We start from the raw sequence: 27547 nt of genomic DNA, 5'->3' as shown, positions 1-27547 counted from the left end.
TCGTAAATTGTGCAGCATTTCACCAGACATGAATCGTAAAATGGGCAGCATTTCACCAAAAATTAATCATAAATTGGGCAGCATTTCACCAGAAATTACTCGTAAATTGGGCAGCATTTCACCAGAAATTAATTGCAAATTGGGCAGCATTTCCCTATAAAATAATCGTAAAGTGAGCAGCATTTCCCCATGAAATAATCGTAAAGTGGGCAGCATTTTACCATAAAATTATCGTATAGTGGGCAGCAGTCACCATAAAATAATCGTAAAGTGGGCAGCAGTCACCATAAAATCGCAATGTGGGCAGCAGGCACCAGAAAATCGCAATGTGGGCAGCAGTTACCAGAAAATCGCAATGTGGGCAGCAGTTACCAGCAAATCGAAATGTGGGCAGCAGTCACCAAAAAATCGCAATGTGGGCAGCAGTTACCAGCAAATCGTAATGTGGGCAGCAGACACCAGAAAATCGCAATGTGGGCAGCAGACACCAGAAAATCGCAATGTGGGCAGCAGTTACCAGAAAATCGTAATGTGGGCAGCAGACACCAGAAAATTGCAATGTGGGCAGCAGACACCAGAAAATCGTAATGTGGGCAGCAGACACCAGAAAATAGCAATGTGGGCAGCAGTTACCCAAAAAAAAAATTGCACCTGTGAAAAAACAAAACAATTCACTTACCTGGCAGAAGTCTCCTCTCCCAGCATCTGGCGCGCAGCTCCCCGACGATCCTCCTGCAGCACATCTCCCGCGCTGACAGGCAAAGTGCAGAGCTACGGCATCTTGCCGTAGCCCTGCTCTGCCTCCCAGGAGACTGCGGGGCTGCGAGGAATGAACTGGCCCGGCGTCTATTAGACGCTGCGGCCAGTTCCTGGCTGGGGGTCCCCCCGCACACGGCTGGCGGGCCCCAGAGGGGCCCCAGGCCCCCCTGCGGCTAATGGGGCTGCATCCCCAGTAGGTACGCCAGTGATTTGGAGCTCATTGCTAAAGATGCATGGCCAAAAACACCTGTGGAGACATGCAAAAGGCTGGTCTGCAATTATAGGAAGTGTTTGATTGCTGTAATAGCCAATAAAGGCTTTTCTATTGATTATTGAGAAGGGTATAAATAATTTTGGACTGGACACTTTTTGCTCAAATATACTGTACATAAAAGCTGAGAAATGTTTTTTTCCCACAATGATGTCTCTTGTACATCATCTTATTATGTTTTGGGGAACACCTATGTCATTTCCCGTCAAAAAATTACTTGCTGGTTGAATAAAAGTAACTAAGTCAAAATTTGCCAGAAGTATGAAGAATTGTGAGCAGCACTGTACCCATTGAAAAACTGAATTGCTGGAAACTGCTGATGAACAAAGTTTCCACGATCTTTATACTAAAGAGCTTTTTCGATGGGATGTGGACAACAGCAACAGACTGCAAGAAGTGGATTGACAAGCACTGCAATGCTCAGTGTGGAAGCGTGAAGTAAGAAATCATAAAAGTGCATAAAAAACTGATCCTATCTTAATAAGGAGGCTCAAAAAACTTTATTATAAAAGGGTTTAGACTTGTATTCATCACTTGGGACATTGCCCTAAGAGCTGAATAAAAGTCTAAACCTTTTGATCTGCCAAAGTCGCACACCTAACGGAACGGCCAGCTGGACCACGGAGGAAACTTTGAGGATGCCGAGGGACCTCGCAGGCTACAGGGGGTGGGCTGGAGGAAGCCACGTTTTTTTTTCCTCTGCTCTGGGCGGAGCTCGACTGATGGTGGATGCAGGACGCTGGAAACAACCCGGGACTTTTAATATAGAATGTGCACGATTTTATCTTCAATGTGAGTGCAATTTTATGTTATTTTAAAGTTTGATTAAATAGTATTACGATATGCAAAGGCGTTTGTAGAGGCACACATGAGTGTAGCAATCACCACTGCCACCCCAGAGATTTTGGGTGCCCCTCCACCTCTGTCTCCCCAACCGCAAGTGCAGCCAATTAGCAATAAACCTCCCCATTTAATCACAAAAAGTGTGTGGAGTGAATGTAATTTTTTTATCAGTTGCCATTCGCCGGCCCCCGATCCGTGGGGTTCAGGGACAAAGGGAGCCCCATGCTAGTATTTTTGCAGGGGGCCCTGTAAAGTCTAGTTACGACCCTGGATGTAGATTTAAAGGCTGAAGCTACGCAGGAGGCTTACCTGCTTAGGAATACTGCCACCTAAACAATATCTGCTGGTCTGTGGTCGGTCAGCCAGCGAATCTGGTGAGCAGTTTATTTTGTTACAGGTGATGGATTATCACATGAGGGTGCTGTTGTAGGTTCTCACACATGTGGTATCTTGGTGGCTGGGCGTTACTGCCTTGTAAGGACATACTACACCAAAAGTGTCTGTTTTAACTTTTTTGAGGAATGCTGATGAAGATTTAATGATTCCAGGGGAGACAATTGTATTGGATACTGAGCGTGCTTTGCCGGTCTGTCATCGGTCAGCTATTATATCAGGTGAGATGTCATTTTGGATGATATTGTGAGATTCAGGAAGTCACATGAGGATCTGACATGATGGACTAATCTGATTTGAAGAGTGGACATTGTTACAGTGGAGCACCAAAACACCATATTGCACTTTTATTATATATTGTGGGCTAGCTTACCCTAAGGTGTGGCGACCATAATGTATAAGGACTATCAGAGTATTTACGGGAAGAAGTGCAATTACATGCATACAATAACATTTAAAATACATAAATATCAAATGTTCCTTTTTCCCCCAAAGTAAAATGCACTATAAATGACCATTTACCTATGCTGCTGTATCTTACAGTGGGTAGTAGGAATCTGACAGATTTTAAATTAGTCCATCTAGTCATGGGAGATTCTCATTATTACCTTCATTCTTTACAAAACACTTTATATACTCAAGTATAAGCCTAATTTTTGGGCTAAAAAGTGTCTCAGCTTATACTCGAGTCACTACTCTTTGAGTAACCCCCACAGTGCTCCCACTATATGCACAGTGGTGCATCATCTGAGGGAGACCACACACTTGACATTTCCATGGGAGGTCCCAGCTAACCTCATCTCGAGTTGTAGCCTTGGAAGGTGTACAGGGACAGTGTCTACTGAGTGGTGAGAATCCTTGCATTCCTATATCAAGTGTTAGATACATGACTATGTGGCTCTGCATTCCTTGCTTTAGCTTTATGCCAGCTTAAACTTTACAACAGGAGTTTTTTGCATGTCCATCTCCATTGTAGGCCTATGTTCTGGCTTATTATTGCAATCTGCTGAATTTATGCTGCTTTTCTAATATTTGGTTGAGGCCGGCCATGGCTGTGAGTGGTATTGTGGTTGTGACTTTTGCCACCCCCTGCTTGTACTCGGGTCAAACATTTTTCTCAGTTTTTTTAAGATAACAGTTGGGGGGGGTCAGCTTATACTCGGGTCGGCTTATACTTGAGTATATACAGTACTTCCTGGATCTATACAAATACGCTGACTAGTCTGTCTACTCGATTACACACTATGTTAACAGTTGGACTGAGCAACTGCCCATTCAGTGAATGCTTTCCCCCATGAAGAGATGGACTAGTCTAAATCCTGTCAAATTTTCAATACCTACTGTAAAGGTGCCCATACATAAAACGATGATGGGCACATTTGACCAAGAGACAAATCTCTCTCTGATTGAATCTGATTAGAGAAAGATCTGTCAGCCATACACCGCAGGTCGAATCCTGATCGATTTCAGCATGAAATCTCTCAGGAATCATCAGAGTCCACCACGTCAACTGCCTCATCGCTGCCCCCCCCCCCCCGAGTGTATAAATGTGCATGTCGTGTGTACATTAATCCATTACCTGTCCTTTGTCGCCCACCGAGCGATGCGCTTCCATCTTCTAGTACTTCCTCTTCCATTTGTGCCTCACACGGAGTCGGCAAATAGCGCATGGTGCATGTAATGTCACACACTCGCTATACGCCGGCAGTGTGGGAGGCGCAAATGGAAGAGGAAGAACCGGAAGATGGATGGGCACCACTCAGTGGGCGACATAGGACAGGTAATGTATAAATGCACACACGGGGGGCACATTTATACACTAGAGGGAACAACGCCGGGGTTTCATTGAGTTTGACGCGATATCACTCGCCATTACCACCACGCACCTGAATGACCACAATGGCCTGACATTGCAGCATGTTGGGCCATTCTGCTCTAATGGCGCAAGACGCTGTTGCGGACTGGAACACAAACAAAGGTTCGCGTAGCCTGGGGCACGCAGGCGCAGTTGCTGCCGACTTGAAAGTCGTGGGTAACAATACGAGCTGGCGGCGGCAGAACGGAAGATCGTGCAGGACCGGCACGGGACAGGACGGCTGCTGGGGGGCTTGGGGAAGCCCCAGGTAAGTGAAACAGTTTGTTTTTCTCCAATGTACAGTTCCGCTTTAAGCGACATCGACATAGGAGAAAAGTAATTGATAGGACATTTAAGGGAGAAGTCTACTTTTTATATCTATGTATTTTAAATTTAACAATTGTTTGCAATAGTGGTCCTTTAAAATGCATTCTGCTACTGACCTGTACTTACACACATATGGGGCTGTGATATACAATGCAAAGTCCAAAAGTTATTCCAAATGAATTTATAAACTAAAGGTTTCAACTCTTGGAAGGATTTCAATAAGATTTGCGTATAAATTGGTAAGAGAGGTGAACTCTCCCTCTAATCCCCACAGGGTAATAAATACAGCGTGATGTGTATTTGTATTTGCACTACAGGCTGGTGCCCTGCACTGTCCAAACCAATTATGACTCTTGGCTGAAGACTGGGAAATTATTTAAACAAAAATGTCATTAGCTCAGCCTAAAAATTAATGGAAGTTTTAATGTACTTTCTTGCAGATCTGTTAATTTGCAGCTAATCTGTTGACAGAGTCACCGGGATTATTTATGAGATCACGGCAAACAAACATGATCTTTCCCACTGTCTGATTGGAAATACAAACACTGTTTTAGCATAGATTGTAACTGGGATGTGCTAGGAAATAGAAAAACGTTAAAGGGACACTGAGCAGATGCTGTGGGTATACATATAAGCATACCCACGGCTATTTGGTGAAGAGGAGACACTTACCGGCCCCTTAGGTAGGTGCTCCTGCTCCAGGGCTGGCTGCTAGCAATTACTTTGGATCCGGTGACTCTGACATAAAGTCACACTGTGCCCCAGAACAGGAAGCCTGCATGTCCTCTCTGCGCATGCGAAGGCTTCCTGGTTTCCTTCCCTCCGCGCAAGAACCGTAAAATGACGCACGGCAGAGGGAGGGGGAAGAAGCCAGGAAGCCTGCGCAGAGAGGACATGCAGGCTTCCTGTTCTGGGGCACAGCGCAACTTAAAGAGAAACTCCAGTGAAAATAACTTAATTAAAAAAGTGCTTCAATTTTACAATAATTATGTATAAATGATTTAGTCAGTGTTTGCCCATTGTAAAAGCATTCCTCTACCCGATTTACATTCTGACATTTATCACATGGTGACATTTTTACTGCTGGCAAGTGATGTCAGTGGAAGGAGATGCTGCTTGCTTTTTTGGCAGTTGGAAACAGCTGTTATTCCCCACAACGCAATGAGGTTCACAGACAGGAAACTGTCAGGACCATGGTCCTGACATCACACGGTGGGAGGGGTTTCACCACAATATTAGCCATACAGAGCCCCCTGATAGTCCGTTTGAGAAAAGGAAAATATTTCTCATAGGAAAGGGGGTATCAGCTACTGACTGGGATGAAGTTCAATTCTTGGTCACGGTTTCTCTTTAATGTCAGAGTCACCGATCCAATGTAATTTATAACTGCCAGCCCGGGAGCAGGAGTGCTTACAAAAGAGTAAGTGTCTCCTCTTTACCAAATATTTTAGCTTATATGCATGCCCACAGTGTCTGCTCAGGGTCCCTTTAAGTTACTTGTCTAGCCAGGCAACACACACAGGAATCTAATTACGTGGAAATAATCAGAATAATCTTTCCTTTGGGCACTCATTCACCTTCACTCTTTCACAGCACGGTGGCATAGTGGTTAGCGGCTCTCTCGTCTTGTAGCGCTGGGTCCCCGGTTCGAATCCCAACCAGGTTAACATCTGCAAGGAGTTTGTATGTTCACCCCATGCCTGCGTTGGTTTCCTCCGAGAACTCCAGTTTCCTCTCACATCCCAAGAATACAGATATGTCAATTGGCTTCCACCTAAATTGACCCTAGACTATGACACATGCACTACATGATATAGACATATGACTATGGTAGGGACTAAATTGTGAGCCCCTCTGAGGGACGGTTAGTGACAAGACAATATACTCTGTACAGCGCTGCGTAATATGTCGGCACTATGTAAATAAATATAACTAGCATAGATTTTAGGGAGTAAAAAGTATACATTCTAAACGTTCTTATAAAAAAGGAAAGCTTTTGCATTATAAAAAGAACAATTTACTCGCTGCAGAGGTTTGATGGTTTGCAGCTCTACTGCCAGATTGAAGCATCTCCGAACCTCGCTCCAGCTTCCCTACTCACTGGTCAAAACTGGGCCTCTGTCCAGTAACATGGTGATTGCAGCAATGTATCGCCATATTGCAGGAGGGTGACTCTAGCTGCAATCCTTGCAGCACACCTGGGGTCAGTCACTAGGGGGAACTGTGCCTCTGAGCACAAGTGGTTCCGCCCCTGGTTACATGGTTACTTGCATTTTCTCACCTTACTTATTTTTAACCTTGAGGCTAGTTTTACACCTGGCCATTGCGTTTGCAGTGTGATGCTCCGCCCCTATCGCATCGCAACACACAAAACGTAATTCATATTACCCCTTGGCAGAGTGCGGCAGAGGGTCATATGCATAGCGCCGCAAAACGCACGACCTTTGCTGCCCCTCACCCTGTACTCCATGCTGGACAGAAAGTACGTCACTGGGATGCCCAGGTATTCCCATTATTCGGCACACGTGTACACCACCGCCAACATATTTTAAATTTCTGCGCTGCCCATTGACTTTCATAACTTCCACCACTGTAGAAGTCCAACGGTAACGCGCTGTTGACTTTGTGGCGGCTCACCGGCTTATCGGGCACTTCCAGCACAACGCCGTAAGTGTGCTAGGCCCCTGGAGACCTGTGATCCCCCTTCCTCCCCCTTGCCTTGCATTGTCGTTGCATTAACCAGAGGTAACACATGGTAACGCAATGCACACTTGTAAGGCAAGTGTAAAAGGGGCCTCAAGAGGAACTTTTTAACGAAGGATTGAACTTCATCCCATTCAGTAGCTCATACCACCTTTCCCACGAGAACTCTATACTTTCCAATAGATCTTCAGGGACATCTGTAAGGCTGCTATTGTGGTGAAACCCCTCCCACAGTGTGATGTCAAGTTCATGGTCCTGACAGTTTGCTGTGAACCTCGTTGCATTGTGGTAAATAACGGCTTTTTTCCAACTGCCAAGCAAGCAATATCTCTCAGTAACGAACATTCTGTACAGATCACTTGGCAAGATAGAAGGGCTGGTTCACACGTTGCTCGGCGCCATGTTCAAACACTAGTGTTTAGATGCTAGCTTTTGAAGGCTTTTGGGAAGCCTTCAAGCCTAGCAGTCCGGGTCGCTGCAATTGTTTCCCGGCGTTTACCGCCTTTGAAAGCAACATGTTGCTTTCAAGAAGAGACGCAACGCCGGGATCTACTGCCAGGCTTTTATGAAAGCCTGCAAAAGTCAGCTCTAAACACTCCCGTTCACACGCGTTCCCAGCCAGTCGGCGGCTGTCGCCGAACCCGGAAGTAGCCGCCGGCGGGGACAGGGGGATCGTAGCCGGGCTGCGAGGGCATCATACAGCTTCACGGGGCTGAGGGATGCCCCAGGTGAGTAAAAATCATTTTTTTACTTTGGCTTAAGTATTCCTTTAAGTATAGTCAGAGAATAGAAACGGAAAGATAAATCATAGGATAAGACAGATAAGGAGAAATCAATTATGAGTTAATTCAGATAAGGAGAGGTAGAAAGTAAGGTGATATTCATGATATGTGTTTGGTCAACTAACCCACTCGAAACTGAATCTGGACTAACTGCTGGTGAGAGAGGCCACAGGGAGCATCAAGGCTATTGGGGTGAGGACCTGGAGACCTGTGATCCACTGCAGCAGCTGACCTCGCTGTAAAATAACACACTTTTAAAGTTTTTGTATTTGCTGTGTTGAGACTTAAATCACAGCACCTTCCTCCCCCTTTAGTGCCCCCGCCCTGCTCAGCCGAAATATTCGACTTGAGCCGAACGTTGATGATGGGCGGGGAGGAAGTGTCAGTATTTCCTCCTCTCTGCCCGTCCTCAGGAACGCCCCCTTCACTCACCGCTATTAGTTCCTATCTGCACAGCGCACTGGAGAGCCTGGCTATGTGCAATCTTGAGGTAATTTAGCTCAGAACGATAGTGTACTAATACAGCTATTAGTACACTATCGCTCTGAGCTAAATTACCTCAAGACCACACACAGCGCAGCTCCGCAGCACTCTGTGCATATGCAAGAACCTGGAATGCTTCCAAATGGTAAAGGTCGACTATCAACTATCCTATTCAATAATTATTATCGACTAAACCCTCGCTGCTGCCCCCCTAGTGTATAATTTTGCCCCATGTGTGAATTTATACATTACATGTCATACGTCCGCCACCATGCGGGCCCATCTGCCTATGGAATGATATATTTAGTTACAGCCAGAACCCAGAGGCTGGCCACTTCGGGTTCTTGATGGTTAAAGCTAGAAGTGGCCCTGCGGCCAATGTGAAAAATATATTGGAATTCATCTCTCCCGGCTCTGGCTCCTCTCCCCGAGTTCTGGCAGCCGGGGACACTCGCGCCCCCCCCCCCCACCCTCCCCGAGACGTTCGTCACAGCAGGTAAGCACAGTGGGAACGCTGCAGACATTGCTTCTGCCAGCACCCGCTCTGCAGGAACGAACTTCAGGAATCCCTGCTTTCCTGCTGCGGCAAATGACTCAGGAAGGGGGGGGGGGGGACACGCAAGTCTCCCCGGCTGGCAGAACTCAGGGGGAGGAGCAAGAGGCAGGGGAGATGAACAATGCCGGCCTGAATCCTAATACATTTCGCACATTGGCCGCATGGACACGGCCACTTCTAGCTTTGACCGGCCAGGACCCGAAGTGGCCAGCTTTCGAGTTCTGGCCATAACATATACGCCCCCGGCATATAGCATGTGGCATATGTGTGGTGTCACACGCGCACCATGTGCTATACGCTGGCAGTGTGTATTTCACTAATGAAGGAGTGGGATTCTAAAGACGGCTGGATACTGCGCGGTGGGCGACAGAGGACAAGTAATGTATACATGCAAACACGGGGGCCCATTTATACACTTGGGGGGCAGCGGTGGACACAACGGACACGACTCATTCCCAAGAGATTTCATGCTGATATCGATTGGGAATCGGCCTGGGGTGTATGGGCAGCCAACAGATCTCTCTCTAATCAGATTCGATCATAGAGAGATTTGTCTCTTGGTTGAATTTGCCTATCAACACTAGATGTATAGCTACCTTGAGAGGTGCAATAACAACTCAAAATGTACTCACAAAAAACACGCGATCATTTTCCTTTAACTGATTTTTTCGTAAAAGATCTCTAGGTATAAGAAGAGAATAATTTAAAGCCATTAGTGCTAATTGACACATGGAACGGAGAAGCTGAATATTTCTATTCTCATCAGAAGCAGATGGAGTAAATTTCGATTAACAATGGACAGGCCACCATAAACCCCTGCTAAAAGAGTCCTTTTTTCTATGCAGCCCATCGGCAACTAAAATCAATAAGCTCTTTTCTGTCCATAAAAAAACCCAAACACACATTAAGCGAGATGTACGGCATCCAAGATTAGCACCTTTTTTTCTTACTTTTGAAGAATTTCCAAATCTAGTTATTCACGACCTTTTTTTTTTTCTTATCACAAAATGTATATTAAAAAAAAAGTTCATTAAAATAATTAAAGCCATTGAAGTACTATATAATGTGCCATTGTTTTATCATCTCAGCTCGCTTTAGGACACCGGGTCAAAATCATTCTTATTTCTGTGTTATTTAGCCTTTCATCATCCGGCGGGATGAAAAGCACTTTTCTCCTCTCTTCGAGACACTTCATCTCACACTTAACCCTGGCATCCCATGCATTTGCCAGATCGGGAGCGAAATGTCAACTAATTGTTAGCACCACGCATTGATTGCTCGGGAGTAATTGATTAATTGGCAGAAGGCTAATTTTTAAATCACGGGTAATAAATTATATCTCTTTTGAACTTGACCACAAAAAATGATGAAATGTTTAATAATTAGGAGCACTGTCAATTCAGATTTCTTCTGTATTGTACCTTGGTGTTGCTGTGGGTGCAGCAGCCGGGGCTGTGTATGGCAGCCATTTTGTTGCCCGAGTTAGACATTATATACATCACAAAATCTCAGTATAAGCCACCCCAATAATATACGGCCATTACAATATTAAAAAACAAATCCAGGTAGGGTTTATAGGCCAGTGTGTCTAACAAATTAAATGTAAAATATAACATTTATTGAAAGTCAAGTACATGAACATCTATAAAATATGGATCCCATAATCATGTAAATAAACTGTACAATGTGCAGCCTAAAGCAGCAATACGGCTACTTCTTCAGAGGCATAGAATTGCAAGTAGATATCCATGCAGATGGAGATAAAACCATAGTATCATACAAACATTTCACTAATGTATGCTCCCAGATACTCAGAGTATCCACATGGGGTAGGGCAAGAGGGTCTGGAAAAACCAGACGGGGTCCTGTGTCCAGAAAGTAAATAACAAAAAACTAATGGGTAGGTAGAATTCGTATTGGTGCCCTAGAGATGGAAGCTGGCAGTCCCGATGTACACTGCCAGCTTCCATCTCTAGGATATAGGAGGGTTTTCTTTGGTGATTCTTGTTGGGACCAAGAATACCTAGGTGAGAAGTAGGGAGAGACTGGGAGCCCAATGGTGCAGTATCATTAGGTGTAGGGAGGATAAAAGTATATAGATGTATACTCACAAAGGTGGGGTGCAGTTCCGCCACAAAAAAAGACAAAGACAGATAGACAGGAATGTTTATCAGAGTAACCAAGCAGCTCAGGGTGACCCAAACCACTAGGAATGTATAGGGGGATAAAAGATACCGAAAAGCCCTCCTACTAATAAGCAATGCTTGGTGAAATTTGCCTTCTTAAAACAGAAGGATTGCAAATTTCCTTCTGTTTTAAGAAGGCAAATTTCAACAGGAATGTTTGTCAATCTAATCGCTATTGCAGTGATGGCAAGCAATGGCAAGATTCGACACAGGCACAAACAAGACAGAGCAGGTAAGAGCGTAACTAATAGCAACCACTGCTATAGTCACGTCCACAAGAGCAGGACTAGCAGGAACGCTTGCCAATCACTACCGCAGTGATGGCAAAATCCAGACAACCTGTCCATGCAGCCATTTGGCCACCTCTAGTACACAGAGCGAGCACTGTTTCTTTTTTTTGTATTTCTATCATCCTGAAAAAAATGTCAGCATATGTTTCTCCAAAATCTGTAAAATGTAATTCAGCATGCACAAGGTACCCATGAAGATACCCATGATGTGTTCACTAATTTACAAGTACAGCATCATAGATGCTTACTTTTAAACTGCCATTGAATGGCTCTTGTCATTTTTAGCTGGGAGGATGCTGCCATAATTTCCTAAAATAAATGCAAATGTTAATATGACTGCTTTCACTTTATTTCAGTTTTTATATAAAGCACGGGTCCAGAAAAGGTGGCAGTGTTTTTAGATCTTCTTCCTATCTCATTTCTTCTCTGCATAACACAAGTAACTAACTTGTGGATGCAGCAAAGAACTGTGGATACAGACAGTGGTTTTCAGCATGAAACATAACAGCATACTAACTAGCATAGCATAACTACTACTACTCAGCCACCTTCTTAACCCAATCCCAGCTTTTACTTTCTGGCTATGATTCCTATAATGGAAATCCATAGTGTTCTTTCCAAGACTGATTGCTGATCACAGTCCCTTGTTTCTTGAAATCAAATAGTCCCCCACACGGATCCATCTGAAAATGGCGCCTGCGAATAATGGCGCACGGTGTTGCCGCGAGTCCATTTGTCGCTTATCACTATTCAACGCTAAAGCCTTATCGTTATTTCACGTTAAAGCCTTATCGTTATTTAGCGTTAACACAAAGAACCCTCTCTGTACCTATCCCTAACCCCTAAAACCCCCCCTGGTGGTGCCTAACCCTAACCCCCCCTGGTGGTGCCTAACCCTAACCACCCCACTGGTGGTGCCTAACCCTAAGACCCCCCTGGTGGTGCCTAACCCTAACCACCTCCCTGGTGGTGCCTAACCCTTAGACCCCCCTGGTGGTGCCTAACCCTAACCACCCCCCTGGAGGTGCCTAACCCCAACCACCCCACTGGTGGTGCCTAACCCTAAGACCCCCCTGGTGGTGCCTAACCCTAACCATCTCCCTGGTGGTGCCTAACCCTTAGACCCCCCTGGTGGTGCCTAACCCTAACCACCCCCCTGGAGGTGCCTAACCCTAAGCACCCCCTGGTGCTGCCTAACCCTAAATCTCCCCGGTGGTGCCTAACCCTAACCTTGACAGTGTTACATTAAATCCATTCACCATTCTGCAGTTAAATAACTTCTGCAGTTTGGCTTATGTAGGTTAGCTATTGATAAATAACGTTACTGTGAACAATAACGTCTGCTGTTTGGCATATGAACTGCACAATTGATAAATAACGTTACTGTGTGCCGTTTTTCTTATTTTTTCCCTGTGCGCCATTATTATGCAGTACTAACGATAAATATCGATAAGCGTATCTTTTTAATGCGGTGCCATTTTTATGCATAGGCGCTGTGCGCCATTATTCACTGATCCGCCCCACACCTCCCTTTACAATCGTTCTAAATCCTTTGCATAGAATTTTGAGAATCAGAGAAATTGCCAGACATCTTTAAGCATCAGCTGCAAAGTGTTAGTACCGGCGCTAGCTGGGGATGGGTATGGCCCTTTAAGTGGATTTCACCTCGGTGCTGCTCCTTAAACTGGGTGGTGCCAGTATGCTAATATGGGAGATACAAAGGAACAAACAGAGCGCTCCGATGGTGCATTACCACTTTTAATAGATTCACACGCTTTAAAATCAATACACTTACAGTATATGTGCAAGAATTGCACATTCAAGAGGCCACCAGCGAGTCCCCTCAGCATCCTGTGCCTGGCCAGGGCTAACAGGGTCCGTGCGGATGGTAGGCAGGTAGGGAGGAGGACAACCGCCGGCTCACGATCCTCTCGGCAAGCCGTCTGACGTCACAACGCGTTTCGGCGCTTAGCCACGCCTTCTTCGGGTCTTTAAGCATCATCAGGCAGAGAAAGTCTGCTGTTTGGAATAAATTTAAGGCTTAGACACCTGGGATTCTTCTTTGTCTCAGCCTAAAGCTAGCCATACATCTAGCAATTCTGATTCAATCAACAAAGCGATTGACTTCATTGGGGTATCGACTTCAGTATGGTTGATCGAAAGTCGATCACCTAGTGACCCACACACTACAGGCAGTATCCTGTGCAATTCACCTTCATTAATCGATCTGACTGATGTTGTATCTCCATGTTTTGAATGAAAAAATCGATTCACAGACGATCGAATGATACGTAAACAGTAGCCGATTCCTGTCTGATCGACCGATATCTTGCATCCTGCTAAGCTGGCCGATTCGACATGATATCAGCCACTTTTCATCGATTGGGCATATTGGAACATACTTGTTTCTCTCTCAATTCACTCTCGATTCGATAAATTGATTGAATCAAATGGTCGATTGTACAGCAAAATCGCTCGATGTATGGCCATCTAAAGAAGGTGGTCAAAAGGGACTGCACTCTTTTCTCTAATAAGGATAAAGGAAGTAAATATAGTATATAATGCCTTCAGGGCTTTTTTAAAAAACGCAGCGCGCAGTGGAGCGCCGGGAGGGGGAAAAATGCGCACAAAAACGCAAAATGCTTGCGTTTGTGTTTTTAGGTGTGAATGAGGCCTCAGTGGCTGCATGGTGTTTTGATACAGATTACAATACAATACAATAACATTTCTATAGCGCTTTTCTCCCATAGGACTCAAAGCGCTTAGGCTCTCTCAGATTCAGTAATTAGTAGGATGAAGTATTCACACAACAAAAGTTATATTTCTGCAAATGCCAAACTGAACAGGTGGGTTTTCAGTCTGGATTTAAACACGTCCAGGGATGGAGCTGTCCTGATCTGTTGAGGTAAGGAGTTCCAAAACGTAGGGGCAGCATGACAGAAGGCTCTAGGACCAAAAGTTTCCAAGTGGACTCTGGGTATGACTAGATTATTAGAACCTGTTGATCTGAGAATGCGGGGATTGCTACGCAGCTGCAACATATCTTTCATATATCCAGGGCCTAAATTATTCAGGGATTTAAATGTCAGTAGGCCGATCTTGAATAGGACCCTCCATTCTATAGGTAGCCAGTGAAGGGAGTGCAGGACTGGCATTATGTGGCAGTGACGGGGTTGGTTGGTTAGCAGTCTGGCAGCAGTATTCTGTATCAGCTGTAGTCGGTACAAGACCTTTTTTGGAAGGCCAGTGTAGAGAGCATTGCAGTAGTCCAGTCGGGATGTGATGAAGGCGTGGACTAAGGTTGGCAGATCTTCTGGGGGTATGAGGTGCTTGATTTTTGCAATTACCTAGCAAGCTCATGGTGAACCAGAACTCCTAGCAGTGTGTAAAGATAGCCATACATCTAGCGATTCTGAATCAATCAACAAAGCGATCGACTTTATTAAGAAATCGACTTCAGTATGGTTGATCGAAAGTCGATTGACTAGTGACCCAGACACTACAAATGATATCCTATGCGATTCACCTTCACATTCGATCTGACCAATGTTGTGTCTCCATGCTCTGAATGCAAAAATCGATTCAGAGTTGATCGAATGACATGAACAACAGCCGATTCCTGTGCTATTGACCGATATCTTGCATCCTGCTCGATCGACTAAGCTGGTTGATTCGACATGAAATCAGCCACTTTTAATTGATTGGGAGTGCTGGAAAACAATCGATTCTCTCTCGAGTCTATAAAATGATTGATCGTACAGCCAAATCGCTAGATGTATGGCTACCTTAAGGGGCTAAAAAAGACCAAAAAGCCATCTTACTAAAATGCTATGCAAAGCAGAAGCTTGCCTTTTTAAAACAGAAGGTATTCAGGTTAGAGTGAGCTCTAAGGTGTCCTGCAATGCATCACTGTAACCTGAATAATTGCAAATACCTTCTGTTTTAAGAAGGCATACCTGCTTTGCATTACATTTTAGTAAAAGGGATTTTTGGTCCTTACACACTACCAGTAGTTCTGGGTCACCCTGAGCTTGCTGGGCAATCTGTAACTCTGGGCGTTTCAAGTCCTACCCCATAGACCCACATTGATCCATGCCATACACAGGACCAACCAGTCTGAATGCATGTTGGATTAGTGTAGCTCTGTACAATTAACAAGCTGACACATCATTGCATTCCAGCAGTTCTGGAGATGTGTTGAGCTTTCAGGGTCAACAAAGAGTTGATTTGCATATACAGCAGTGATGCATTGTGGGGCACCGGATATACTCACTGCAACATGAATACCCTGCAAATACCTTCGATTTTAAAAAGGCAAACATCCGGTGTTTGGGAAAAATACATCTACTGTAAAACTCAAACAATTTTTATTATTATTAATATATTATTTTTATTAACCCTTCTTCAACCATGCAGGCTGGGTGGTCAGGAAGGAACACTTAGTGAGCATGGCATTCCCATTGGTCCAAAATAATGACAGGACAGTGGATAGGACAGTGGACTATGCACTATGGGTTTGATGCATGAAGCAGTGGTAACATTGCTGAGTGCAGAAAGCGCACACCAATATTACCGTCGCTACTACCAGCAGTGCACCGAGTTACGCTATTAGCACGACCCATGGTACTGGAGTACCGTGAATGATGCTACGATAATACTTGTTAGTACTTACCATACCAATGTGCACATTACTCAAAGAAAATGGGTCGTGCCGACAGCATAATTCGTGGTACACTGCTGCTGACGGTAGTAATGGCAATATTTATGTGCACTGTCGGCACTCAGCAATATTACCGCTGCTTCGTGCATCAACCTCAAAATCCTGCGATCAAGATAGAGAAAATTTGGACTGGACATAACATACTGTATTAATCATAAGACTAGTTTTTCATTTCTTTCCTTTTTTTTTTAAATAAAATGTTCCTTTAAAGCCAATGGGTAAAAATAAGAAAAAGTCAGATACTCACCTAAGGAGAGGGAAGGCTCGGTGCCCTAGGTTCTGCGCTGGCTCCCCCGTTCGCGTCCGCCGCCGCAGGGACTTCGGAGGTCTTCGGGAGCACTCGGGCTTCCGAAGATGGGCCGCTCCATACTACGTACGCGCAAGCGCGTCATAGAGGGCGCTCGCGCATGCGTAGTATGGAGCGGCCGCGTCATCGGGAGCCCGAGTGCTTCCGAAAGCTCCCTTCGGCATGCGGAAGTGGCAGTATTTGACCGAACTGGTCGAATACTGCCACGGGGGATCCTGCGCGGGACCGGGCACCGGGAGAGGAGAGGGAAGGCTCATTAGGACCGAGCCTTCCCTCTCCTTAGGTGAGTATCTGACTTTTTCTTTTTTTTACCGGTAAACATTCACTTTAAAGGACACCCGAAGCGAAAATAAACTAATGAAATAAACAATTGTATCTATCTTCCTTCTCCTAAAAATGACTTTTTAAGATATTCCACAGTTTTATTTTATGTTTAAATCTACTTTTGGTACTATTCCGTTAGCTGGGCGCAACCACTAGGTGGCGTTAATTACTATTCCCCCTCCAGGCCGCCATGGATGGTAGGGAAAGACGTAACTCTATCGCCACCTAGTAGTTGCGACCAGCTAACGGAAAAGAACCCTACTTTTTAAGTTGTAACTGTTTTATTGTTTCTGCTCAATGACACATTCATTGAAGTCAGTGTTGCCAACCTCAGAAATACATTTTTACTGACAAAGCACAAAACATTTACTGACAGAACACTTTTTTTACTGACACCTACCGTACTATTATTGAAATTAAGTGAAAGATATCACACGTGCAATACACCGGCAACCACGTACTCGAATGAGGAAGAACAGTGCAGTGGCGGACACCAGACAGGTGAAGTATTAATGCACGGCATCTGGAGGGGGGGGGGGGGGGGGAGGGGACTTTGATATATTTACATTTGGGGGATGCAACTGGGGGTTTCCGTCATATTTTTTCTCCATTATCGCAGCCCTTACCACTGCACACCTGATTGAGCATGCCAACCTGAGTTTTTTCAGCATGTCCGATTGATGCATGCGATTGATACATGCAACCAATTTCGGCCCAAAATTGGTTTGATTGTCAACTAGGCATGGTCTTGGTGGCACCGATTTTTATAATATCAATAATAATTGTCTTATCTGTTGGTCGATCGGCTGACAAGTCTACGGATGTATGGCCACCTTTAGCTAGAACAGTGTACATTCCAGAGTGATACGTGAACTGATAAGCAGTAAGTGCTGTGGTCTTCTGGGAAAGAGAGAGGTTTTTTTTACGGACACCACAAATTTTTTCATGGACTTTACTGACAGCCCAGATTTTTTGACTTTTTTACTGACAGTCAGTAAATTTACTGACGGTTGGCAGCACTGATTGAAGTATGCCAGAGCTAAAATCTATAAACTATTGATCCTTTTTATCACTTTCCTGCTCCCAGAAGCCATTTTTCTGCTAGTAAACTGTTTTATAGTTGGAATTTCTCATCAGTGAGGGTCACACTGTAGTCACTTCCTGTCTGAGTCAGGACTGAGTCAGCCACTTACATACCTGATATTTAACTCTTTCAGGCAGAGAAAGAAAAAAAGGAACACAGCATAGTTATTAGTGTGCTAGGCTCTGTACATTACCATGTCTATCTCATCATGTCACACGTCACTTCGGATATCCTTTAACAACTATTACTTCCCTAAACCTAAACTCCCTTTGTAACCAGCTGTTTCAATGATCCTGGCGATAAGTACACAAACAAGAGGCTTGGTTAACAGCTTTAGAAATAATAGTGATACCTATAAAGTTACTGTAGTTTACCACCCTGGCGTTCTATTAAATGCGCCAGGGTGGCTGCGCAGCAGGTTTTTTTATTTTTTTTTTTAAAATCATGTAGCTAGCCTAGCGCTAGCTACATGATAGCTGCTGTGCAGCGGCATCCCCCCGCCCCTTCCGATCACCTCCGGTGATCAGAGAAAACAGGAAATCCCGTTCAGAATGGGATTTCCTGTTTGGCTTCCCCCATTGCCATGGCGACGATCGCGATGACGTCATCGACATCATCCACATCATGGCGTCCCGATCCACCCCTCAGCGCTGCCTGGTACTGATTGGCCAGGCTGCGCACTGGGTATCTAGGGGGGGGGGGCTGTTACGCAGCTGGTAGCAGTGCATCGGCGGTGAGCGGTGGCGAACGGTATAAAAACGCAGCTAGCAAAGTGCTAGCTGTGTGTTTTAAAAAAAACAATTATGAAAATCGGCCCACCAGGGCCTGAAAAATCCAGTGCGACGGTCATGGACAAGACAAATAACATTTATATCGCGCTTTTCTCCTGGCGGACTCAAAGCGCCAGAGCAGCAGCCACTAGGACGCGCTCTATAGGCAGTAGCAGTGTTAGGGAGACTTGCCTAAGGTCTCCTACTGAATAGGTGCTGGCTTACTGAACAGGCAGAGCCGAGATTCGAACCCAGGTCTCCTGTGTCAGAGGCAGAGCCCTTAACCATTACACCATCCAGCCACTGGAGCTGAGCTCGTCCATACCGCTAAGCTGGTTTTAAAGCGGACCTGAACTCTTGCACAGGATGAAAGGAAAACAGAGAGAAATGCACTCTGTATGTATTTGAAGAGTTTAGCAGGTCTAATTCCCCCCTCACCTGTGACTAATCACAGCCGTAATTTGATCTCTCAGCTGTGTCAGCTGGCTGCTTTGGCAGAGGAGCTAATTTGTAAACACAGGATGTTAACCCTATGTCGGCTTCCGTGAAAGCAGGAAGTAGACACACTGCAGATTTATGGCAAGATTTGCATCAGCTATAACAAATACTTTTTTTTCTTTAAAGTTTATTATGCTGTTGCTTATCTTTTAAAGCAGAGAGACAGTTCTGATTTCAGATCTGGTTTAATAACTATATCCAACTTAGTTCCAAAATTTGATTTAGATTCCAATATGGGTGATAAAAAAGCTCATGTTCACAAATATGTTCATAAGCAACAGAAAATAGGCATTAAAAAAGAATTGTAGTAACTAATTCAACCACAGGAATTGTATTATATACATCCTGGCGTTCCCCATTAACTGACCCCCAGTCCCCACAGTTATTTTAAATCCGTATTTCCCATTAGCATAAACATATACAGACTCCATGTCGCTGGAGTCCTGGTGGTACCTGAAACGAAGACCTCAAAGCTAAAAGGCATCAGCGCTAACTACTACGCCACCCAGCTGTCTGCGGTTTACATTACAGTGATCAAATGCATTAAACTGATTCAGCATGTTCTTTCATAAAGAAAAAAAATGATATCTGAATCTAAAATAGATAATTAACCTTTACATAGCAGGTGGCGCTTGTCAAAGATTACCTCCGCGTCTCCAAGATCTCTCATTATCCAGGGGCTATATTGAATTAGCTTATAGATTGTAGCCACACCTTTGCCCTGCAATCATCTAAATTAGCTCAGCCCTTCACACTGCGCTTAAACCCACTGACGTTCACATACTGTAATTGGACAAACTCATTAGCTTCAGCAGATGATCGTGAATTATTGATCTTGACAACAGCACAATTAGGGGAGCAGTCACCAGAATAACAGCTAGTTAAAGATCTACTCGGGCGATGAACACAGGGCTGTCAGAGTAGAAATAATTAAATTAGAGGGGAAATAAAGTGGAGGGCCCGCAAAGGACAACCCTTGATCTATGGTTAATCAGTATTATTGCGGTGTCTGGTGAGATACCACTTTTATCTTAATTACCAATTATTGTTTTGTCATGGAGATTCATTTGAATAATGGTCGAGGAAGTTGGCAACAAACTCAGATTGAAAAGAACAAAAAAAAAATCTTGCGTTATTTTGTTTTGCTCCGTGTTCATCGGCCTCTAATTTGACACTAATAAAGTGGATGATCAAATTAATGAAAGTTCTTTACTGTTCAAAAGTGTATTGATGCCTCATTATATAATGAGTGAGGAGTGTGAAGACTCGAATGAGATAAGGTGAAAATTTTGTTAGTTACCACTTTGCGCCTTAGAATGCCAGATAATCTCATTGTGATAACTACTTCCAAAGACTCCTTTGCATATGGGATGTAACCAGATATCATAAGACGGTGCCAAGCTTTATTCCTTGGATTGACAGATGCTCCACAATATTGTCTGAGGAAGTGGGTTGTCCTACGAAACGTGTTGCAGTGGAGTTTTTACCTGTATTTACATGATTGTGAACAATAAAGAGATTTTTTTGAATAGAACAATCCATGGCCTTATTACCTGAACGTCCATCACTACCTTCCTTTGAAACTGTTTTAATGAATTTCATCTTGCAATGGCACCTCTCTTTTCTACCTGCGTGACATAGAAATCATATGGAGGCATTTATAATTAAGCCCATGTAAGTGTCAATAAGTAATTACTGTAAATACATAATACATAATGGTAGTACTGACCCCAACATTCCCCAAAAAATAGCAAAATAGGTCTTTAGGGGACTTTCAAGGGGACATTTATAAAAGTCACTTGGAGGAAGAGTAAATTAAAAATTTAAAAAACTTTATTAAGCATTAAATGGAAAAAAGGCCTATATTTGGCAAAGAAATAGAACAGAAACAATTGGCAGGAACTATTCAATACAAACTATATATATATATATATATATATATATATATATATATATATATATATATATATATATATTTATCTAAGTGCCACTGTGAACTGTGTCAGGCACGCAAGTTATCTCAATGTGAACCTGCTTAAATGTACTGTACAAATACATACACGTGAACAATTATGTTTAGTTAGATCTTTTAACCGATACATTTCGTAAACAGGGTCCACTTCTTCAGGAGTCCAGTTGTAGAGAGGGGAGTCCATGTTTATAAAGATCCCTTTAAAAGTTCCCCAGTGACCTCTATTCCTACACTAATAATAGCTCCTTTACATTGGTGGTTAATGTTGTGCACCCCTCCCCAAATCATAGCTCCCTACACACCTACATCCACATGTCCAAAACCAAGCTATGGTGTTGTCGTGATGGTGGCACCGGAATGGCGACAGCAGAAGCAGTGGCCAGCTGGCTAGGCTATGGGAGGAGGAGCTGGGAACACTAGGGACATTAGGAACAAACTCTGCAAGAGGGGACAGATGAGTTATCTAGAAAGGAAGTAAGGATAGGAGCATGTAAAGGATGGAGTGGGGTTTCAAAGTTTTTCTATGTAGCTCTATCAGTTGTAGTTATGTTTCAGCCTAACCAATACATTCTTATTTGCATTTTCCATCTCTGTTGTGGGAATGTATTGCCTTTGTCAGGAAAAAACTATTGGAAATAATTGATCTCTCTTCAAAAAGACTCTGTAACAAAATGTTCAGGCTTATTTCTTCTATCCTATAAGTTCCTATACCTGTTCTAATGCGGTCTGTCTTACTGCAGTCTTTCCTAGTTGCACAGTGGCTGTATTATCTCTGTTATATAATCTAATATTCTTTCCTTTGTCAGCTTTGTCGGCTCAGGCAGGAATTTGCTGCTCTGCTGTGATAAGTAGAAGTTATGCACACCCTCTCCACGCCCCCTCCAGGCTCTGTATGAGTCACAGACTGAGCTTCTCTCAGCCTATCACATGCTGGTTAGCAACAATGTTTTTTGTTTGTAAACAGTAACACTGCCTAAAACTGGCAATTACAAGCCTGGATTGCAGCAGGGAGTGGCAGAAACAGCAAAGAGGGGCCCAGGAGAACATAATGAATAGAATAGTGTGCTTTTTATTGTAAGAATTTTAGAGTACAGATTCTCTTTAAAATGAAATTTCTATTTTAAATAGCTGGATTTCACTGAATGGTTATTTTTTGTCAATATATTTTAACATGCACAGTTTCTGAAGTCTGTTTATCAGGTCTTGTTCTGTATAATCACCATTGCCAGCAATTCGTCCGCATTTGAGGATTTTATTACAAATGAATGAACAGGTTTCTAACTAACACATCTATACTCATCACCCAAAGGTCCAATCAATTAGTAGATATGTATTATTATTCTCATTAATTGTTTGCATGGTGAAAGCTACACAATATTTTTTTACAACCGGCAATAAAAAACGCTGCTACAACAGAATGATTATTTCCTAAGAACAAGAAAACATAAAAAAGACATAAAACATACAAAAAAAAAACAAAACAAACCAAAACTGCAGTGATTTGCTTATGTGCACCATTTTGATTGTAGAAATCTATATAGTATGAATATAGTCCCTTATATTACATACATGTGATAAGATTGCACAATCAAGATTGTTAAATTATAGGTATGATGACCCTTCTTGAACACCTAAACATAAATAGAAAGCAAGAAACGACTGCGATACAGCTCAAGAGAAACCAAAACAAACCGCCCAATGACACTTTTCAAAAATAAAACATACACATTTAATTACCACATGTTAAAATGTTGCTTAAAATTCCCCTGTGTTTGGGTAATCTAGCCCCCCATCCTCGTTTGGGGTTCCCCCTTCTTTTGGGGGTGTCTCTCCCTCTTTGCCTGCGATTCGCCGGTGTGTGCCAGGTGCAATGTTCCCACACGTGAACTATTGCAGTACTCCACATTCAGATATGTGGGGCTGTTTAGATACATTGAAGGATTAGCTAATCCTCATTTTCTATTTTTGTAGAGATTACTCCCTATATATTTACATAGTTGACTGCTATTTTATTTCACCATCTAACAATTGATGTACTATATATATCTATACCCTTGTTGGGTCTATACTCATAGTTGATGTGTTGGGCTAAGTATTTGTAGCATTTTAGTGTTGGGCGCTCGCTCTGCTCCCCTGTGAGGGTTGGCTGGGCTCTTTAGTCCCACACCCTCCTTTTGACACTTCTGCCCCCTCCTTTGTGTAGGTGTGGCTGGGTGAGCATGTGGGCGTCTGTGAATGGCTGGTTGCATGAGTCTGGCTGCGTTCGTCGGTGGCTGCTGCGCCCGCCCCCTCCGGCTCATGAGTGGGTGATGCGTTCTGCCTCTCTCCCTCTCCACTTCGGTGATTGGGCCGTGTGGGGCGGGCGCTGCGCGCACTGATTGGCGTGCTGGACTACTTTAGCTGGATGCTGGCTGGTGTGCCACACTTTCCGCCACGCCTCCCTTTGAGAAAGCCGGAAATCCGGCGAAACATGTCAGGATAGCGTGCACTGGCGTCCTGAGGCTGTCCGCACCGCCTGCTGTGCCACCGCGCACCTCTCCACCACCCTACCCGCAGGCTGGACTCTGTCCCCTTCAGCATACTCTGCCTCTGCCTCTGGACCCCACTTCTGCCTTAGTCTGGATTTTGCTCTCTTTTGCACGGAGGGCACACGGAGGGCACACAGACATCCTGGGATTTATTCATCTGATGGCCACTGCTGCGGCCATTGCTGCTGACAGGATGGAGGTTTCCTATATATCTCCTGCTACATCCATGGACTGGAACTGACAGGACACCATTTATCGGGTATTGTATGCCTAGTCCTTTTGGAGGATTCATTGTGCTCAAATTCTGCATTGCGTGCAGCTGGCTTATGGTGTCTGTCGCCCTTGCCTGCGCATTGCTTGGTCTTGCTTGGCGTTTCCCTGTCATGCAGCATACTGTCGCTTCCTATTTGTGCCCTTATGAACTGTCTGCCCTAAAGTACTGTTACTGTTGATGTTTGGAGTGCTCATCTCTCATCCCCCATGTGGGCTACGGATTGCGGAGTTGCCGGAGGTCACTTTATATGAGATTGTTGCTGCAATAGAGTGGACTTCTTACCTAGAGTATTTATATCCAATCTGGAATATACCTTATTGGCTCATGCATGAGTTCTTATAGTTGAGTGGTACCAGCAGCGCATGTAGGGTTCAGTGTGGTATGGTGGTCTGTGTGTGCGGTATGAGTGAGCGGGGTGCTGACAGCTTTCAGGAGGTTTTTTGGTTTTATGTGTGTAACCTTTTTAAGCATTTCTCTTTCTTTTTTGAATAATAAAGCATTTTTGATATTTTCTTAACACATGTGTCTTTATTGCTTGGAGTATATGCCCCGCACTAATACCTCCTTAAGCATTTTTTTGGTTACATTTAATTACCACATGTTAAAATGTTGCTTAAAATTCCCCTGTGTTTGGGTAATCCAGAGGCGTCTGGGCCATTAGGCAGCTATAAATTCTTGCCTAGGGCGACAGGAGTAGGGAAGGGCGACAGGAGGAGGGAAGGGCGCTGCTAAACTGAGTAGTGAGAGGAGAAATGCCTCTCAACTCAGAGGCGGCCTTAGGGGGTGGCAAGTGGGGCGATCGCCCTAGGCCCCGCACTTGAAGGGGCCCCGCAGTCATGCCCACTGCACTCGCACTGAGAGCCCAGTTCTTCCTGGTCGGCTTATGCTCAGGTGCTTACCCACTGATTTACGTCGTACGCATAGCATTCCTGGCCATGGGCGCGCAAAATACCACTGACCCAGCGCCGACCACTGTGAGTCTGTGACAGTCAACCTCTCACAGGACTCAGGAGCATCTTATTTTGGAAATTGCAAAACAGGTAAAGACTCTACAATACCACCAACAGAATCAGAGTCAGACAGCAACGTTAGGCCAACAAACACAACACATATCACCCTGCCCCCATTGGAGGTGCATAAAAGGCATGTGGAGCTCCCTAGCTTCCCATTCAGCCTAGCACCCATCCTCAGCCAGTCTGGTATACACCCCTAGCTACCCAGCCAGCCTTTATCTAGCCCAAGCTCCCCAGCCAGCCTCTACCAATCCAGACAGCCTGGTACCCATCCGTAGCTCCCCAGCCAGTTTAGTACCCATCTCCAGTTTATTGTTTGGCTTAGTGGCCTTTAACAAACTTAATTGTTTTTAAACAATAATAAGGCGTACTGCATTAGAAGTGGACAAGCCCGTGAGCATGGTGGTATGGTATATGGCCTACACTTACGGCTCTAGGCCCACATATGACCCTTGCCCCAGGCCCCGCCTACTCTAAGGCCGTCTCTGTCTCAACTCACTCAGGTATCAGGTTACACAGCAGCAGCACCTGACTCATGACTGATTTACTGACTGATTCATTCATTTCCTTCAGCTCAATGATTCAAAGAACCACAGTAATGAATAAGTCAGTGAGAGAAGGCACTCATCCTAGTCAGGGATCCGAGTACAGCATCAGCTCCTGAGATTCATTCAGTCCCTCTCTATGCAACTGGTAACTGCGTGGAAGTAGAGACTGTGTAGCAGCCAGGCATTGACTGCCCCCCAGGCCGCCTTTCATTCAGTGATTTAGGGTTGGTCCTGTGTCTGCTGAATTCAGGTTCAGAGGAGGGTCCATGGGAAAAAAATCTGTCTGGTCTCTCCCCATTGTTAAAATGACTGCATGTGCAGATAAGGTGTTAAACAGGTTGAAAAGTTTTGACAGTCCCTAGACTCCAGGAGGGCTGCTTTCTGACTTGTGTGGGAGAATGGCAGGGACAGCAGTCCTATTACCAGCAACTAGCCTCTGTGTAATGTGGGACTACAATACAGATAAGCTCTCTGATCCATCTCAGGCTATTCTCAGTCTCACTCCACTCCTATCTCTGGGCTAGTGCATGACAAAATCGTAATCGCTAGCAATTCGCGAATGCGACTTTGTGAAGCGATTTTTGAAAGAATCGCTCCAATAAATGCTACCTGCAGCATGTTTGCGATCACAACACTGCTGTGGGAACACCCTCATAGGGTAACATTAGCCCAGCGCTTTTCAAATTGCTGTAAATTTGAAAAGCGCTCTGAAGCACTCTTGGTGTGCACCAGCCTTCTTCATTCACCTTTGTTTCCCTCTTTCCCTAGTGCTGGGTGTCTGTGTCTTCTTGTCATACAGGAAAGCTAAATAAAAGTGCAATCCTGGTGAGGCAAATATCTTCTTCCCTCTCTTTCAGCTTTTCTCTCCTCATTATTTCTCTGCATAAGGGATCAGACACACTATAAGGTAGTGAAAACTAGGATTAGTATAATAGTAATGTGTATTACTGTGTGCTGTGTATAGTGTGCTATGTGTGTGTGTGTGTGTGTATAGTGTGTGTGTGTGTGTGTGTGTGTATAGTGTAGTGTGTGTGTGTAGTGTGTGTGCGTGTGCATGTTGTGTGCGGTGTATGTGTGTTTACTGTGTGCGTGTGTGTATAGTGTGTGTGTGTGTGTATACTGTGTGTTGTGTGTGAGTGCATGCCGCAATAAGTATATTTTATGGTGAAAGCTCTGCTGCGTTACAACTATTTTCTGGTGAACCCATGCCGCAATAAGTGTATTTTCTGGTGAAACGCTGCTGCATTATGATTTTCGGGGGTGGGGTTCACCAAATAAGTGGGGGGTATGGGGCTAGGGGCAATCCCGGGGGGGGGGGGGGGGGGCGCCACAGGATTTCTCGCCTGGAGTGACAAAATGGCTAGAGACGCCCCTGGGGTAATCCAACAACCTCCCCATTGTGCACAAATAGTATTAAGCTCGAGCATAAAGACAGAGTAACACTGTGCTAATATATCAATCCCTGTCTACGGCCTGCAGACTGTGAACAAACAATCAAAAAGGAATGCAAAACGAAGAATTGCCCTTCCTGTGTATGTCAAAAGTAAAAATGATCAGCATCATATATTCATTGGGGACACTGAGATCCAAAGTCCATCACTATATTGCCGAAATCACTACACAGCTGTACACATCAAGATTGTATTGTGGATAAGCACCATTATGCTGATTAACCATGTCAAGGATGATCTCTCTGATCATTCCCTATGCTAACCTTGGCTGTACTACACGTAATTTTATGTGCGTTTGTGGTTTGCTAGGTGCTGTGTTCCTTTTATTCTTTCTCTGTCTGAAAGAGTTAAATATCAGGTATGTAAGTGGCTGACTCAGTCCTGACTCAGACAGGAAGTGACTACATTGTGACCCTCACTGATAAGAAATCCCCCTTTTTATCTCGTTCTTGCTCTCAAAAGCCATTTTCTGCTAGGAAAGTGTTTTATAGTTGGAATTTCTTATCAGTGAGGGTCACACTGTAGTCACTTCCTGTCTGAGTCAGGACTGAGTAGGGTTTATATTTCGAAAAATCCTAAAAAATTAAGAAAAATCATTTGGTAGTCTTAT

The 27547-nt window shown here is 44.3% G+C and overlaps 1 protein-coding gene across 8 annotated transcripts in view; it reads right to left on the bottom strand.

Moving 5' to 3' along the window:
• The window catches only part of LOC137518257 (uncharacterized), a 56928-nt gene that overhangs the window by 24842 nt on the left and 4539 nt on the right, over positions 1 to 27547 (bottom strand). For 3 of the 8 annotated variants that reach the window (XM_068235864.1, XM_068235869.1, XM_068235863.1), the window contains exons 2-3: positions 20705 to 20779; positions 13244 to 13467 (exon numbers count right to left, since the gene is read on the bottom strand). In XM_068235864.1, coding sequence (XP_068091965.1) covers positions 13244 to 13298 — 55 coding nt within the window. In that variant the 5' untranslated portion in view covers positions 13299 to 13467; positions 20705 to 20779. Of the gene's footprint in view, positions 1 to 13223; positions 13468 to 20704; positions 20780 to 27547 lie in introns of those variants that run through there. The other 5 variants (XM_068235868.1, XM_068235870.1, XM_068235867.1 and 2 more) reach the window with 3 other exon arrangements.

Source organism: Hyperolius riggenbachi, chromosome 5 (assembly GCF_040937935.1).
Source record: "Hyperolius riggenbachi isolate aHypRig1 chromosome 5, aHypRig1.pri, whole genome shotgun sequence".
In the NCBI taxonomy this organism is placed as follows: domain Eukaryota; kingdom Metazoa; phylum Chordata; class Amphibia; order Anura; family Hyperoliidae; genus Hyperolius; species Hyperolius riggenbachi.
This window is presented reverse-complemented; position numbering and strand designations above follow the sequence as displayed.